The sequence below is a fragment of the Tasmannia lanceolata genome, unplaced genomic scaffold (genome assembly GCF_043159265.1).
Source record: "Tasmannia lanceolata isolate RefF3 unplaced genomic scaffold, GAP_Taslan_0.1 ptg000006l, whole genome shotgun sequence".
Classification (NCBI taxonomy): Eukaryota; Viridiplantae; Streptophyta; class Magnoliopsida; order Canellales; family Winteraceae; genus Tasmannia; species Tasmannia lanceolata.
In genome coordinates this window covers 36,977,021-36,993,027 of record NW_027518683.1, presented here as the reverse complement: position 1 = coordinate 36,993,027, position 16,007 = coordinate 36,977,021, and the positions used below count along the sequence as shown (strand labels likewise).

General features: G+C 35.6%; 1 protein-coding gene across 2 annotated transcripts; it reads left to right on the top strand.

Moving 5' to 3' along the window:
- Positions 1-14,071: 14,071 nt before the first annotated feature.
- LOC143878581 (uncharacterized) lies at positions 14,072-15,720 on the top strand. Of its 2 annotated transcripts, none has more exons than XM_077380855.1 (2): positions 14,072-14,711; positions 14,843-15,720. In XM_077380855.1, the coding sequence occupies exons 1-2, from the start codon at positions 14,228-14,230 to the stop codon at positions 15,352-15,354; spliced, it is 996 nt and encodes a 331-aa protein (XP_077236970.1). In that variant the 5' UTR covers positions 14,072-14,227; the 3' UTR covers positions 15,355-15,720. The 2 variants fall into 2 exon arrangements, with proteins under 2 accessions (XP_077236970.1, XP_077236971.1); XM_077380856.1 differs by having other exon boundaries at positions 14,072-14,785; positions 14,885-15,720.
- The last annotated feature ends 287 nt before the right edge of the window (positions 15,721-16,007 follow it).

The window sequence follows — 16,007 nt, the reverse complement described above, 5'->3', positions numbered from 1 at the left end:
AAAATAATGGAGAAGTTATTTATTTTTCCTTTCAAGTACTCATATGGCATCTCTTTTATTTTCTATCCCTTTTATTTTTTCCTTCGCCATGAAAAACTAAACCCACTTACTTGGGGTTTAGATGAAACCATAGGGAAGGGGAAAGAATTTTAATTAAAAGTCTTTTCTGAAGCAAATATAACGTACGTTGTACGTACGTATATATATATATATATATATATATATATATATATATATATATATATATATATATATATATATATGTTGTACAATTGCTCTAACACAATCATTCATGCCATCGGCTTTCCCCGTTCGTATTATTGATTGTTGATGAAGTAGATTCTATACCCTTATATATTCTTTAAAACTTATTAGATAATCGATAACAACTCATGAAAAATGACATCTTTCGATCTTATCTTCCATAGACCTTGTTTATCAATTATATAATAAGTTAAAGCAAAAATTTGGTTTAATTAATTATCCCAACCGGAATCATGGCGGATTCCAGCCCCTAAGTAAGTTTTAATCTATCTTTTATCTCTTAAATAAATCTTGGTGTCAGTTGTCTTTTAATTCTAGGTTTCAAGTTTGATTTTAAATCTGATTTTTCCGTTTTAATGTTGTTAGTCAATTTCCAAAGCTGATTTTGGACAGGTAAACGACCAAAAAAGGAAAAATCATACAGATAAAAGTTGTAGATCTTTCAAAATCCTTCGAAATGAGTACTCAATGATTAAAATCCGAGTTTCGATGAGTGAGATATGACTTTTTTAGTAAATAGTGTTTTTAATTCCAAATTCTAAAATTCATAATTTAGTTTTTGATTTTCTAATTAGAATAGTTTTAATTTGTTTGTTAATTAGAACTGATTTCTCTCATTAATTAGAACTAATTTTTCTTATTTAGTAGGTACTTAATAGAATCATTAAATCTTTGGTTCACTTTGCCTAGATATAGGAAATAAAGTAATAATCAAATTAAAGTTAGTTTCGATCTTTGTTTTGTTTAAGGAGTAAATTTATAGTAAGTTGTTGGCTCCGAGGTAAATCCACGGAAATCCTAAGACCCATGCCAGGCAATAACTTATTATACTTTTATTTTCTAAATAATATAAAGATAAAAAGTTTACATCCTCTTCCCTGAGATCGACCCGTGACTGCATATGATCCGTGCACTTGCGGTAATTTAATATCACAATCATGGGCGTATGATGATTGGAAAGGTAGACCAACAAATTCCAATTAAATTTATCATGGTATGAGAGATTCGAGATTTTAAAACTGCCTCTTTCTTCTCTTTCATATTCGATCTTCTACAAGGAAAAATAGAAGTACTCTTCTTTCCTAGTTTACAAACAATACTCATCTCATGACATCCCCAGCCCATTGATTTATTTCTACCGAGAGAGTTCCACCTAAGGGAAACTCCATTCTATTGGAATTTTCAATGTGACTTTCCAGATTCTTGTAGCCATTGAAGGGGGAAAAGCAGATATTTTTCTTTAAGGGTGTGTTTAGTTGTTTTACTCTAGTAGGAAAAAGTAAAAGAAAATGACGTGGCAAATGGAAAGAAATTGGAAAAGAAATGTAAAGGAAAGCCTATGATATGGGAGTTTAGTTGCCAAGAAGCTATAAAGAAAACAAACAGAAAATACAAAATTGAGCATTTTGTTGGCTAGAAATTTTCTGGAAAGTTTATTAAATCCACTTTAAACAACATGTAAAGTCAACATGTGGCCATTTACACATCTATTATGAAGCCAATATATTATAAATACCCCAATCACTTAAAAAAAGTGGGTCCTTGTGGACCCTGATCTTGAGGCGCCCGAGGAGCCTCTCGATCTCCCACACGAGTTGGAGAGCTCCGCTGCAACTCTTTTGAAAATATAGTGCCCTCACAGCATGAGTCATGGCGGATGCGATGCCTCTTGATTCAGAGTAGAACACAGAACCAAGACGTACCTAAATATAAAGAAGAGTCGTCATCCAGGGTTAAGGCCCTGGAACTCATAAAATGCTCTGTGCAACTGATAACCAGAGAAGAAAAGGTTTGTGCCCGGTTACGAGTGGGGAAGGTGTTAGGCACCCCACTCGCCGGAGCAAACTCGGTCTCTTATGCCATTTTTATTACTTTTGAAGAGCTTTGGGCAGAAATTATATAAGATGGGAACGGGCATCCCCGAGACGAAGAATGACCTATCTAAGCATACATGACCCGGGGATCGGCAATATCATACAAAAGAAAGGAAAAATAATCCATGTCCTACGGAGGGTATCACCTGGCATTGGAAAAAACACTAGAATCTGCCGTCTCTCAGGGAGGTGGAAAAGACTAGAGCCAATCCAATATCAGATGACCCTGATACCTGTCTCCAATATATCCTAACTCGTCACATCTAGAAAAAGCAGTAAACATTCACATGTACAGTTATAGCTAAGCAGATAATGGCAGATATAATGAGATAAGCAGATATGATAAGATAAGACAAGCAGATATTCTGAACAGGTAAAGAACTACGGCTAAGCAAGTGATCAGGAAATAATGAACAACCAATAAAGAGCTACAGCTAAGCATGTGAATAAAGCAAGTAGACAAGATAGAATAAGCATGTAAATGCTACAGCTAAGCATGCGGATAACAAGTAAGAGCTACACAAGAGATGTATCTAAGGTGTGAACACTCAAGACAAGTTAATAAATGCACTAACATGCACCTATACACTCAAGACAAGTAAATAAACACACTAACATGCCCCTATACAAGAAATCATGATAAATAGAAGACCACAAGTCCTAAAACCCCAAAAGCTTAAAAAAATGTGCCACGGGTGATCTGGACCTAGATGGCCGTCCAAGCTGCCTACGTATCCAAACCTCTTTTTGGAATCAAGATCAACATAGGTCGGTGGCGCTATTCTAAGCTACAATGCATATTGTGCCTAGAACCACTAAACTAAACTTGACCAACTAGACTTGACTTGTGATTAAAGTTTATTGAATGTGTTTAATTAAGTTGAAGTTGATTGTGGATTTTAGAACTCCTTATATGCTCCTAACTAGATGCAAGTTTAACCCTAGACTAATGCAGGCAGGCCCTACATCTTATGTGCGACTGGGCTTTACCCTAAAGAAAAGATGGGCTATCTAAGTGAACCCTATTCTAGCCATCAGTTGACGATGTATACAACTAACCACACAAAGGCTCTCTTTAACTCTAGGACTCTCCTATCTAGGACAGACTTCTACTGTATAAAAAGATGTTTTTGAAAGAGTTTGAAAGATTTTGTTAAAATGGTTTTTTGAAAGGTTTGACTTGACTTGGGATGACAGTTCCAAGCTGCCTACATACCCCGTGGAAGAGGATCAAGCCAACATAGTTCATAAACAGTTTTTTCAAAATACTTTTCTAATGTCTTTTAGCTTTCTTTGTGATGTTTTTGCATTTTAAGTTTTCAAATGTTTTTATGTTTTAAAGTATTTTTGAATTTTTTATGTTTTCACCACTTTGGCCAAAAGGAACCTATAAGACCATACTCTGTGATCCACAGCCTGGTGGAGTGTCAACACTAAAGGACAGAATCCCTAAGCCTAAAGAGAAACTCCTAACAAGTGAACTAGTGTCACAAGGTAAATGAAATGGATAAAATCCCAAGAAATATATCTAACAAGACTGAGCTAGTCTCTATGGAAGGGGAGTGACAACAAAGCTAAAGGACAGACTCCTAAACTATGACCCTAAGGAGAGGAACTAGAGATGCTAATGAGACCTATATAAGTCTCCTAAAGAAGGGAAAAAATAACCAAGGCACTACTGAGACTGTGCAAGTCTCCTAAAAGAGAAGACAACTATATTTAATGAGACAAAGCATGTCTCTCCTATGGAAGGGCTCCAAGTAACCTTATCATTACCCTTGCAATGATGAATATGGGTAGCTATCTAAAAGACTATGTTAGTCTTTAACTAATAAGGGAAGTGCTACTTGTGAGACTTGGATAATCTCCTAGGGGTTGGCTTCTAATGAGACCAATATGGTCTCCTTGAGAGGTACTTCTCTAATGAGACAAAGCTTGTCTCCTAAAGATACGACTTTTCTAATGAGACAAAGCATGTCTCCTAAAGGGGGACTACCTAATGAGACAAAGAATGTCTCCTAAAGGAAAAACTTTCTGATGAGACAAAACATGTCTCCTAAGGGGGTAACTTTTCTAATGAGACAAAGCCTGTCTCCTAAAGGGGAGGCTCCGGATAGCTCCATCATTGCCATTGACACAGGAAAGTGATGCTAAAATCAATGGGGTTTAGGAGTTCAGAGAAAGATTCCAAAGGATAGACGATGAATAACCTCGGAAGCAAAGAAACTTTAACAATGACCTCCTTTTAAAATGAAAATTCTAGAATCAGATAGGAAAACCTAGAAGCTTGAAATGAATCCAAATCTAAACACTTATCCAGAAGGAAAGAAAAAGAGAAACAAATAAGATAGGAATTATTTAAGTCATTTTTATATATATCGAGACTTAACTAGGGAATAAAGTGATAATTCTAATGCCCCTCATTCTCTAACATTGGCACCTCCCATATCATAATTTCCACAATTCAGTCCAGAATGTGATGAATCTTCTACCATTTACACATAAAGGAACAATAACAAAATAAAACATTACATTCAATAAGCCACAATTATATCAACATTAACTCTCAGAGGAAAGCAATAAAAATGAACTCATAGATGAAGAACCCCGAACATGCACTTTCTTAATTTGACATTAGCAATTAGAATTTGAACGAAATAGCAAAAGCTTAATTCCATATAAAGGAGCACATATTATTTACAATTGTAAAGGCAAATTTAACACTGCAAGTTAGGCATGCTTGACATTCAACTGTCCATCCAAACAACTCTTCTATTCAAATAATCTTATCTTCAATTAAATAGCCTATGACATTCATAAATTCATGACGCAAGTTATTCTTTCAATAAAGAGTTATCTTAGCCATAGTTGATGTCAAGGGAATTCAATCAATATGCAAATAAAATTGAGTCAATTAACAAATAAGCAAAAATTAAGAGTATATTTAAGTCATAAGCTTTTAGGCATAATCAAAAGATTCTGATAATTTTAGTCAAGCATCCAGGTTTTATCCAAGCAAGATTTTGGAAATAATCAATTAATTATACTCTAGACACAATTCTGCTTGGATGGTAACATCAATATATGATAATAAAAGGCAAACAAACTATCAGTACAAGGAGGTTTTTTATTATTTGAAATAGCCAAAAGGCAGAGCAAGAAATGGGAATGAAGAGGAAGAAATAGTAATGTATAGAGATGGGAAATGCAACACATAAAGTTGAAGTGAAAATGTGAATTAAGGTCTAAAGAACCAATAAGTAAGATACTATATAGTCTGCAGTGGGATGTGACTCTGAAAAGAATGTGTACAGGAAAGTTACAAACTCAGGATGAGTATAAGAGATTAATGGAGACATGAACATGTCTAACAAAAGAAAAGAACCCCACAAATGCACAAGAGATTATTATAACCTAAGTGAACGAATGAGGGATAAATTTATATTGTTCAGGTAGTAATGTGGAACTGTATTTCTATCTTATTAACTATACTGAAAAACAAACTACTCCTTGCTATACCTCCAACTATACTTACCTTTTGACAGTCAAACAATTATTTAAACATATAATTATAGTTCTCTTAAAGCTCACGTAAACTAGCTGAAGAGGTAAAACAAATTGAGTAATGCAACATCAAAGCATGGTTGGGTCCTTTAAAAGATTTAGAGAAGATAATTAGTCAAAAAGGATTCTAAAGAATCAGGTTGCATGACATACAACAATTCAGACATACATGAATGGATAAGGCTTCAAATAAATATGAAGAGATGATTGCTGAACATGGAGGAGTAGATAGGCAGTTCAAATGACCACAAAATTAAAATGCAAGGAATCAAATGTGGCCATTCCAGTATGACAATTGAGTCTCACTCACAACCAGATAGATCCTTGAAGACTTTGACAATTATTTCTTAACAAATAGGGATTAGAACTAAAGAACTTGGAAACTCACAATAACGATTACAGTATGGCATGTCCAAACCCAAAACTTCTAAGAATTATGACTATAAGGTCAATTGGAGGAGTAGAATTGATAGTTATCTTGAAAGAATATCACTATTAAAACCTGGAAGTACTTATATCCTAATATATATAAGAATAACAAAATGTAACTAACACAACCATGCTTCCTAACTGCTTACACCCATTTTATCTTATTCTATCAATTAAAGCCTCTATTACTACCCTAAGAAAAAAACAAAAAAAAAAAAACAGAAGAGAAACCTTCTTTATAATCAGCCAAACAAGACCAATTCTAAAAAAACCTAATCTCAAGTCATTATCAAAGCATTCTTAAAGAAATAAACCTAAACGAAGGTTTAAATTCGTTTCTAATTTTCTAAGATATAAATCCTGAACCTTACTTCATCTTGAGAATTATAAAATTTCCAAACCCTCACCAAGACACTTCACAATTCCAATCTCGTTTTTAATTATAGTTCAAAGTAGGACCACCAATAACACATAACCATACATAAAAGTCTTGACTGTCTAAAATCACACAATCATTTGTCAAGTAACTTAGGCAAAAACCAATTTTTTTCATTCCAGACAAAAGAAAGAAAAAACGAACTTATTCATTCCAAAAGATCAAAGTTTTAAGAACATATTGATATTCTCAACATGAATCATATTTTTTTTGCATTTCCAAATCCAATGAAAATTCCCAAATCATTATGGCTCAAATTCAACACAAATTTCAAAATGAAAACCCAATTTCAATTTTGATTAGTTAAGAATTCAAACAAGAAAGCTGAAATCAAAGCAAAATAAGAATATAAAGCACATATTATACATGTCCATGTTATTATATCATTCAAATATGACTTAGCTGTATAGTTGAATAACTCTAACATGCAAGGAAACAAATCATTATATTCGGATTAACCTGAAATTAAATGGTATATGAACATACATTCCAACACTCTTTACACGAATTAGGAACTCTAATAATTGTGAAAACCGAAAGCACTTCTTTTTTTCTCTTTCCTTTTTTATAACAATCATCTACTTTCTTATCAGAAATTTGAACTGAAACAATGATCTGGGTATTCATGCACTTTAAACAATCAAGCTAAAGGAATAAAAGAAACAAGGAGTTATGCCCTTTAACCCCAAAAGAAGTAATATTAACACTATTATGCTCTTGTTTCTACATTAACAATGATCTTTAAAACAGTATGCAAAGTTTTAAGGAGAGAAAAAAAATCAAGCCTAATCTGTACACCAGGTAAACATAAATATATTGATATTATTTCCCTAAATTTTTCAACAATTCATAGATCATCATATCACATTCTTTTATTACTTATGTATGTATTTAATCTTGAAACAAGACAAAACCTTATTTTTCAAAGACAATACTTACAGGTCATTCTCAGTTAAAAAAAACTTAAAATATGAACTTTACACTATGAAATGATGAATTTAATCAAGAGTAACTGATCACAAATGAATTATAATGAGATCAACACTAAAATCTACAGATCTATTAAACAAAATACTGAATAAATCCTTATGTTTCCCTTGTGAACGAAAAAAATGAATCAATAACAGGCGAACAATCAAGAAACAAAGTGTTTGTACAAAAAACACTAATAAGTATGAGATTTAAGGAATTTATAGCATTTGATTCACAATATGAAAATCGAACATGGAATGAAAAAGATTATAGAACCATAGAAAAATACCTGTCACTGGGCTATTATACCTGTAGCTTGAAATCTCTGGTTGGATTCCTCTTTTCTTCTCAATAAACTTTCGAACTAGTAAGGATCTTCACAAATCTGGTTCAAAAGATCACCGACAATGAAGGTTCAAAGCCATCAAAGCCACAAAGTATCAATCGGATCTGTGCTAAGGTTTACCGAAATGATGGTACGAAATAGCTAAATCTAAGGTTATGTGAAGGACAAAGGCAGATCTAGGGTTTTGAAAATGAAAATCTGAGATAAAAGAGTGGGACCTAGAATACTAGGGTTTGGAACTAAAAAAATCAAGGCTTAAAGAAGGACAAAGGAAGAAAGGAAGTTATGGAGAACAGAAGTTATGGAGAACATATGAGATTAGATCTAAAAAAATGAGAGCCCCCCCTCCCTTAGAATCTTCTCTGCCTTTTTTTTAATTCACACCCCTGTCTCCATGTAGATCACTATTAACTTGTTTTTTTTTTCCGGGACAAGACCTCTTTGGGATAACTCACTCCTCTTTGAGCTTTTAACACAATAATGTATCATCCACTCTCCCTTTTCAAGGTCACCCTTTAATTGGATAACTCAAACCCCTTCTTTATTTTATTATTTGCACAAGCTGGCCTCGTCTTTTTAGGTAATTTTTACCCGATTTCAATGAAATTTTACAGAGATCTACTCGGTATCCTAACCTACCTTGGGGTGAATTTTGGGACAATAATTCACTTATTTTAAAGGAAAATTTATTTAATCATGATGGTTTAGGGTTCGGTCAAAATGGGATGTCTACAGTCCTCCATACACTTAACATCCATAACCTAAAGAACAAAAATTACAATGACAAATATAAAGAAGATAATACTGCCACCATTCCATGGTAGCAATGACATCAGTGCAGGGCCGTTAAACACTTCTATATGAAGTGGAGCTATTTTATTCTTGCATGTGTTCTGACATATGTATTTGGCTAGCTAATCTTCCACCTCCTCCTTAGTATTGAATGATCAGTAAAGATCTCTGTTGTACCCATTGACTTGAAATTAACGCTTTGGCCAAGAACTCTAGCGATGAACTATAAATCCCCTGTCGCTTGCCCCTAAAGACGACATAAATTTTTTCCATATTTACTCACTTGTACATATGCAGACATATATTACTAACATACAAGTTAAAACATGCAAATATAAGGTATTCATCAATATGAATATGAGGTATAATACATCCAAAAGAAAAGCATGAACCATAGAATTAAACAGTTAGAAACCAACCACAAGGGTAAATATAAAAGTTAAAGTTCTCATCCAAACACTCCCATTACAGTATGGTTCAAAGATAAGAAAAAGTTAAGACAATCCATCTATAACAACTTCTAATAAAACAAAATAGTTAATGAAACGAGCAATCTTCCATGCAATGTAATCACTCCGCTCCTCCTCATCAAAGATGCACTAGCTTTGAGGGCAAGTAGGAGATTGTTGGAGTATATACCCTAAAAGCCGGTGCATCTTTGTATTTATGTGTTTTCTATTATTAATAAACGTTATATTTCATGACATCTATTGGGCACTTTTAATTGAATGTAAGTGATGTGCATGTTTTGTGACACATATTCATCCCTAGTAGCAAAGTAGTGATACCATGCTGAGGGATTCACAGATCCCAAGGGGCTGGGAGATATGGTATTCCAGTCTTTGCAGGCCTTAAATGTTCCTAATTGGGGTCGAGAATGGACATCTCTTCTTGTACACAATCAACACCAGTCTTGCCTCCATGCACGTGACGTGGGGTGGCTTATCTCAATCACTAGGGTAGTGGACCCTAAGCAAGAAGAGTGGGTGGATGATGGAGTCATGCACTGAACGTGATCATATCATAATAGCCTGTGGACAAGAGTTAGTAAGGTTATTCTACGTAGACAGGACCTGTAAGCCCAAGGGTTCCCCATGGGTTTATTCAATCACCTTGTTTTTATGATCACAAATTGATTAGTCGTTTATGGACTAATCATTTGCCTTGAGTGTTGTGCTATACACAGGGAATTCACATGTCAATCCATGCTAGCACACACCATTGATGGCCTATGCTTGAAGATGAACCAAACAAAGGACAAAGGAGCTAGAGCATATTTGGACAAACCATACCTTGGAGGATCAACTAAGGAGAAGTTCCACACAATCATCTCAAAGCATTGAACAAACAAAGAAAGATCAATGAAGGCCAAAGCTTGTGGATCAACAACTTGCAAAGGAGCTTGAACCAAATGGTGGCATCATCCTTTGAAGGTGTCAAGCAAAGAAGCTCAACCTTGAAGATCCCAAAGCAAGCCAAGCACACCATTGAAGATCAAATGAAGATTGGCTCAAGAGAACAAGAGAGTACTTAGAATGGTAGTATGTATCACCTTTCTCTCTTGTGTATTCTCTTGTTAAGGCACATTGTTTAAACCCCTAAAAATATGTTTTTCAAAGAGACTAACACACCCTTTAAGGACTTAAATGGATAAGTGAATGGCCATGGTGGTGTACCAACATGTTGGGACCCATATGGCATTCAACACAAGAATGAACAAAACAGAGTTCCGAAGCAACAACCTGGACCAGCAACTAAATCCTATCAAAACTTATTTAAAACATTTTCAAATATTTTTGAAAATATTTTTAACAGATATCTCTCATTTTTCTCATATCCGTAGAGTATAGGAACGTCAAAATCCGACCAGAAATGAGGGAGATATGAATTTTACAAGTTCGACACTATTTGCTGAAAACCAGTCTCGGAACTCCGAGAATTATTCTCGGAACTCCGAGAATTATTCTCGGAGCTCCGAGCTCGGAACTCCGAGAACATTCTCGGAGCTCCGAGAAATGGTCCAGATTCTAAAATTAAAAGCTCTGTTTGAATTCTCGGAACTCCGAGAATTTGCTTGGAACTCCGAGAAATATTTTTCTTCAAAAAAATATAGCCGTTGGGGTGCAACGGCTAGTTGATTTTCTGACCCAGTTTTGACTGTTTTACCCCCCAAATGGTCACATGGAGTTGGGACTTTATATATACCCATTCAAGGGTCCAAAACACTAGATGAACATTGTCCAACTTCAACAAACCATAGAAAATCATTTGTGAACTATTTTTGGGTTAAATTCTCTCACCAATCAAACTCTTTGTGCCTTGATTTGAGAAAATCTTTTGAGATTGGTTTAGGCTTAAACTTGTTTATTCTTGAGAGCATCCTTGAAGCTTCAACTTGCATTGTAGCCTACATAGAGGCAAAGATTTTATCTTCTTCTTTATTCGATCGGTGGCAAGGGCATCCGTTGTTTTTAATTCCCTTGGGTGAACCGCTTAGAACTCGGCGGAGAAGGAGAGTCATTGTAAAGGTGGAAGGGCATCCTTATTTAATTCCCTTGGAGTGTAAAAGCCTCGGAGCAGGGCGTCGTGGAGGTCTCAATAGTGGAAATCCTCAAGTGCGACCTTGAGAAGAGTGGAGTAGGCCGTGTGCCGAACCACTATAAATCTTTGTGTCACTTGTGTGATTGGTATTTCTCTCACTCCCTCTCACTCTCTTATTTGATTATTTGTGCTTAGAATTGAGTGAGTAGTTAGCATTGATAATCAACCTAAATATCTTAACCTTGCTAACTAGGCTATTAAAATTACCTAATTAAGTTTGCTAATCAACAAGGGTTTCGAACTTATATTAATTTGTAATATTGTTTAAGTTCAACTATTTCAAACTTAATTAAACAAGGGATAAGTCTTGGGTGAAATCTTAGGAAAAGTTTTTAAAAGGTAAAGATTTTATAAACATCCTATTCACCCCCCCCCCTCTAGGTTGCCAAACCAAGTCACTACTTGGATTTCAGGACCCTTTAAATGTCATTTGATTTGAGGGATCGATCATATTGGTCTGTGGGTCCGATCTAAAATTTTGGTTTATCTTATATTGGTTCTGGTTCAGGGTCTCATTCGGGTAGCATTGAGTCTTATGGCAAACCCACAAGGTCAATAGGGATGCCCGACATGGAATTCTCCATCCCTATTTTCAGGGGATGTCATCTACAATTTCAGTTAGAGCAGATGACCTATAAAATAGCTTGGCCAGGAGGATTTGATAAATTATTTATCAAATGTTTTTCTAAATAACACTTGTATGTTTTGAAATTGGATTTGCAAATACATATGCGGGCCCAAACTGCTTCACTATAAGGTATACCATGAGTGGGCCTAGGGGTAGTAGGTGTGCACCTCCCGTAGGACCCTACTCAGTAGATGTAGAATGAAGAAGGGGCGTGCACATATGATGTGATCAGGGGTAAGGATAATTCGACAGTTATCTTCATGGTTACTTCTTGGTGGAGGCCACTAACCCGATGCGATTGTAGTTTGACTACATAGCGAGATCGCATTGGGGCCCATTTTTGGGTTCTGCAAGACCAATCATCGGATCCCTTTGACGATCTCACTCGCTACTTGTATTACCTATTTAGATCCTTGGAGGATCAGAGTCCCACATTTATTTAATTGCATGGACAGATTGGATCCGTTGAATTTGAAATCAAAGGAGAGATGCACTGTTCTTGCAGTATATGTGCTTTGGACATATACGGAATAGTAAATTAGTTAAGTGTTAACTATTGTGTAAAAAAAGGAATTTTGAATTATTTATTGAGCTTTAAGCTCATTGGATGATAGGTGTTCAAATGATGCAATAACTATAAATTGATAAATAAAGCTTTTAATTTGAATTTCAAATTTGAAATTAAGTTGGATAAAACCAACTTTGAGAAAATTAAGGGGAGCTGATGCGGAAAACGTCCACACACTCTCTTAATTTGTTTTGGACTCAACTTGGCTTCAAATTTTAAAATTTAAATGATAAGAAACTAATTAGAGATAAAATAGCATGCTGAGAGAAAATCAAGGCAAGTTGAGATAAAATAGGAGAAAATATAGGAGATCAATTTGAATTGAAATTTGGGTGAATTCAATGTGAAAAAAATAGGGCAAAAATGCCCAAGCCACTTGCAAAATTCGTTTGGTTTCTTTGCAAAATAAAATAATAAAATGATAAAAATAAAGAGAGATATTTTAGGAGATGAAGAATCCTTGGAATCCAACCATAACACAAATATATATTTGTGGTTGGACATCCAAGGCTATTATTCCAAGCAAAAATTTGTCCAACTCAACTCTCCCAAAATTTCTCTCTTCTCTTCTTCTTCTTCATATTTTATTGCTTCTTGAACACCATAGCTCTATAATTCTTTTTCTATTCCTCATAGTTTTGATCTTCAATTTTGAAAATATCTAGAACAAACGTTGTTCTTCTCCCCTTAGTGCAATTAGGAGATGCCATCGATTCAACTTGCAGGGTTGCGTCGTTGTGAACGTTTTGCAACCGTATGAGGAGTAGATCAAGCGTACAAATTTATTTCCAACTATATATAAAGGTATATTATCTATCTTTGTTATTTATTTCATCACCATGAGTACATCTAGACCCTAGGATCTTGGGCTTAGGGAAAGAAAGGGTGAAATTTTTTTATTCTATGAGATTCTAGTTTTCTGTTGTGCATAGCGTTCTTGCCCCGGGGGTAAAATCCTTACTAACACATACTTCATTGAGCAGTTTTCCAAGTAGTGGCATTGTGGATCGTTACACTAGTGAGGAGGGGAAGGGTGGCATTTCCTGCAACCCTCATCTGACAGTTGTCCATCATTCAGGCCTTCACTTATTCATCTTTATGCTTAGTTGGACACATCTTCTCCATATACTTCTTCCCTTGATAGTCTAATCAGGCCTATATGTGGCTTGGCCCCAACCTTTTAAATTGTCGTTAATTTTCCAGCCAAACAATTGTATATAATAACATATAGATTCCTCCGATATAGTTGTTCGTTAAGTAAGGTATTTAATTGATATAACGTGATACAAATGCAGATCAACGGATCAAGAGCTGAGAAAGGGTGTGGAAAGCTTGAATACAGAGGATGATCCTAACAGGGGAAAACGGATGAAGCGAAGGCCCACATGGATGGATAATTACATTAGCACTTCTAAATAAATCCAGATTAGTTAGTTAAGTTCACTAGTTTACTCTTTTAACTTCAGTTTGTTGTAATAAAACCCAAGGGAATATATGGTCATGTGCAAGATCTGTCAGTATAACCAACTGACAGTGACATTCCGTTATAAGGCAATGCTCATTGGAAAAGAGGAAAAGTAAGAAATGAATTAATTCCTTCTCTATCTTCTTCTCTTCCTCTCTTTTCTCCCTTATTCCTCTGTTTTTTCTTCCTTAATCACCATCTCTGCACAACTGAGAAGCTTCTATCTTCCAACTCGAGGTTGAAGAAGCTATCATTGGTGCTTCCATTGAGTTTATTCCCTTCCTTGCGATGGCAGAGAACACCAGAGCACAATCTAAGACTGATGAACAGCTGAAACAGCATCAACAACAGTTGAATGAGTTGCGCCTTACTCAATGCCATCAACATGAGGAGCTTGTTAATATGATTAACCAATTGCAAGTTCGTCTGCCCTCAACAAGTTTTCAACCCATTCCGGGCGAAGATCACTCAGCTGGCAGTGCTACTGAAGGAATAGCTCTCAATCAACAACATCACAACAAATTCATTCGGATGGATGTTCCGAAATTTGATGGCTCTGATCCAATAGGGTGGATCTTCAAGGTCGAGCAATTTTTCAACTATTACAGCACTTCGGATGAACAACGTTTGTTAATCAGTTCGTTTCATTTGGAAGGACCTGCTCTTTCTTGGTATCAATGGGCCAAATCTAACAACTTAATCAATTCGTGGAAAGGGTTCTTGGATGCAATTCAACCACGATTTGGCAGATCCTTATATTCTGATCCAAAAGGTGAATTATCAAAATTACTTCAATCTTCCTCTATTGATGATTATCAATCACGATTTGAAGAACTTTCAAATCAGGTAAGCGGGCTTTCTGAATCGTTTCTGATTAGTTGTTTTATTTACGGCCTTAAGCAGTCTATGGCAGACCACCTCCTTCAATGCTCCAATATATTCCAGGTTCATCTCAGATTGAAGCTGTTGATGACGAACTCTCTCATCGGGATTTGCTCCTTGCTAAACTCAAAACCAATTTGCATCAGGCACAAGCCCGAATGAAGTCATTGCTGGATCAGAAAAGGAAGGATAAGGAATTCGAAGTGGGAAGCTGGGTCCTATTGAAATTACAGCCTTATAGGCAGCAATCAGTAGTTCATCAACCTTCCCAAAAACTCAGCAAAAGATTTTATGGGCCATATCAGATTAAATCTCGCGTTGGTAAAGTCGCTTACAAATTAAACCTACCAACAGGTAGCAAAATTCACCCTGTTTTCCACATTTCACTTCTGAAACCATATTATGGTCCCTCTCCGCAAATTGTCTGTACTCTGCCTGATCAAAGCGTAGATAATCAGCCAGTCATTTCACCCCTAGCCATCGTTAGTGAGCGAATTATTATGCAGAATGACAAACCAAGAAACAAGTGCTAGTTCAATGGACGGGTCTTTTACCTGAAGACACTTCCTGGGAAGACCTTTCAGACTTACAGTGCCGCTATCCGACTTTCCACCTTGAGTACAAGGTTATTTTCCAAGAGGTGGGCATTGATACGAATGCAGATCAACAGGGTGTAATAGATCAAGAGCTGAGAAAGGGTGTGGAAAGCCTGAATACCGAGGATGATCCAAACAGGGGAAAACGGATGACGAGAAGGCCCATATGGATGGATGATTACATTACCACTTCTAAATAAATCTAGATTAGTTACTTAAGTTCACTAGTCTACTCTTTTAACTTCAGTTTGTTGTGATAAAACCCAAGGGAATATATGGTCATGTGCAGGATCTATCAGTATAACCAACTGACAGTGACATTCCGTTATAAGGGAATGCTCATTGGAAAAGAGGAAGAGTAAGAAATGAATTAATTCCTTCTCTATCTTCTTCTCTTCCTCTCTTTTCTCCCTTATTCCTCTGTTTTTTCTTCCTTAATCACCATCTCTACACAACTGAGAAGCTTCTATCTTCCAACTCGAGGTTGAAGAAGCTATCATAACGAAATTTACATTTACAAGATATTTAATAGTTATAGAGAAATATATAAGATACTGATATTGGGACTACCGTGTTTTGATAATGGGCCG

Coding starts and splice junctions, on each gene's coding strand:
- LOC143878581 (XM_077380855.1), top strand. CDS start 14,228: ATGGCAGAGAACACCAGAGCACAATCTAAGACTGATGAACAGCTGAAA. Junction 14,712..14,842: donor CTTATATTCTGATCCAAAAG/GTGAATTATCAA, acceptor GGCCTTAAGCAG/TCTATGGCAGACCACCTCCT.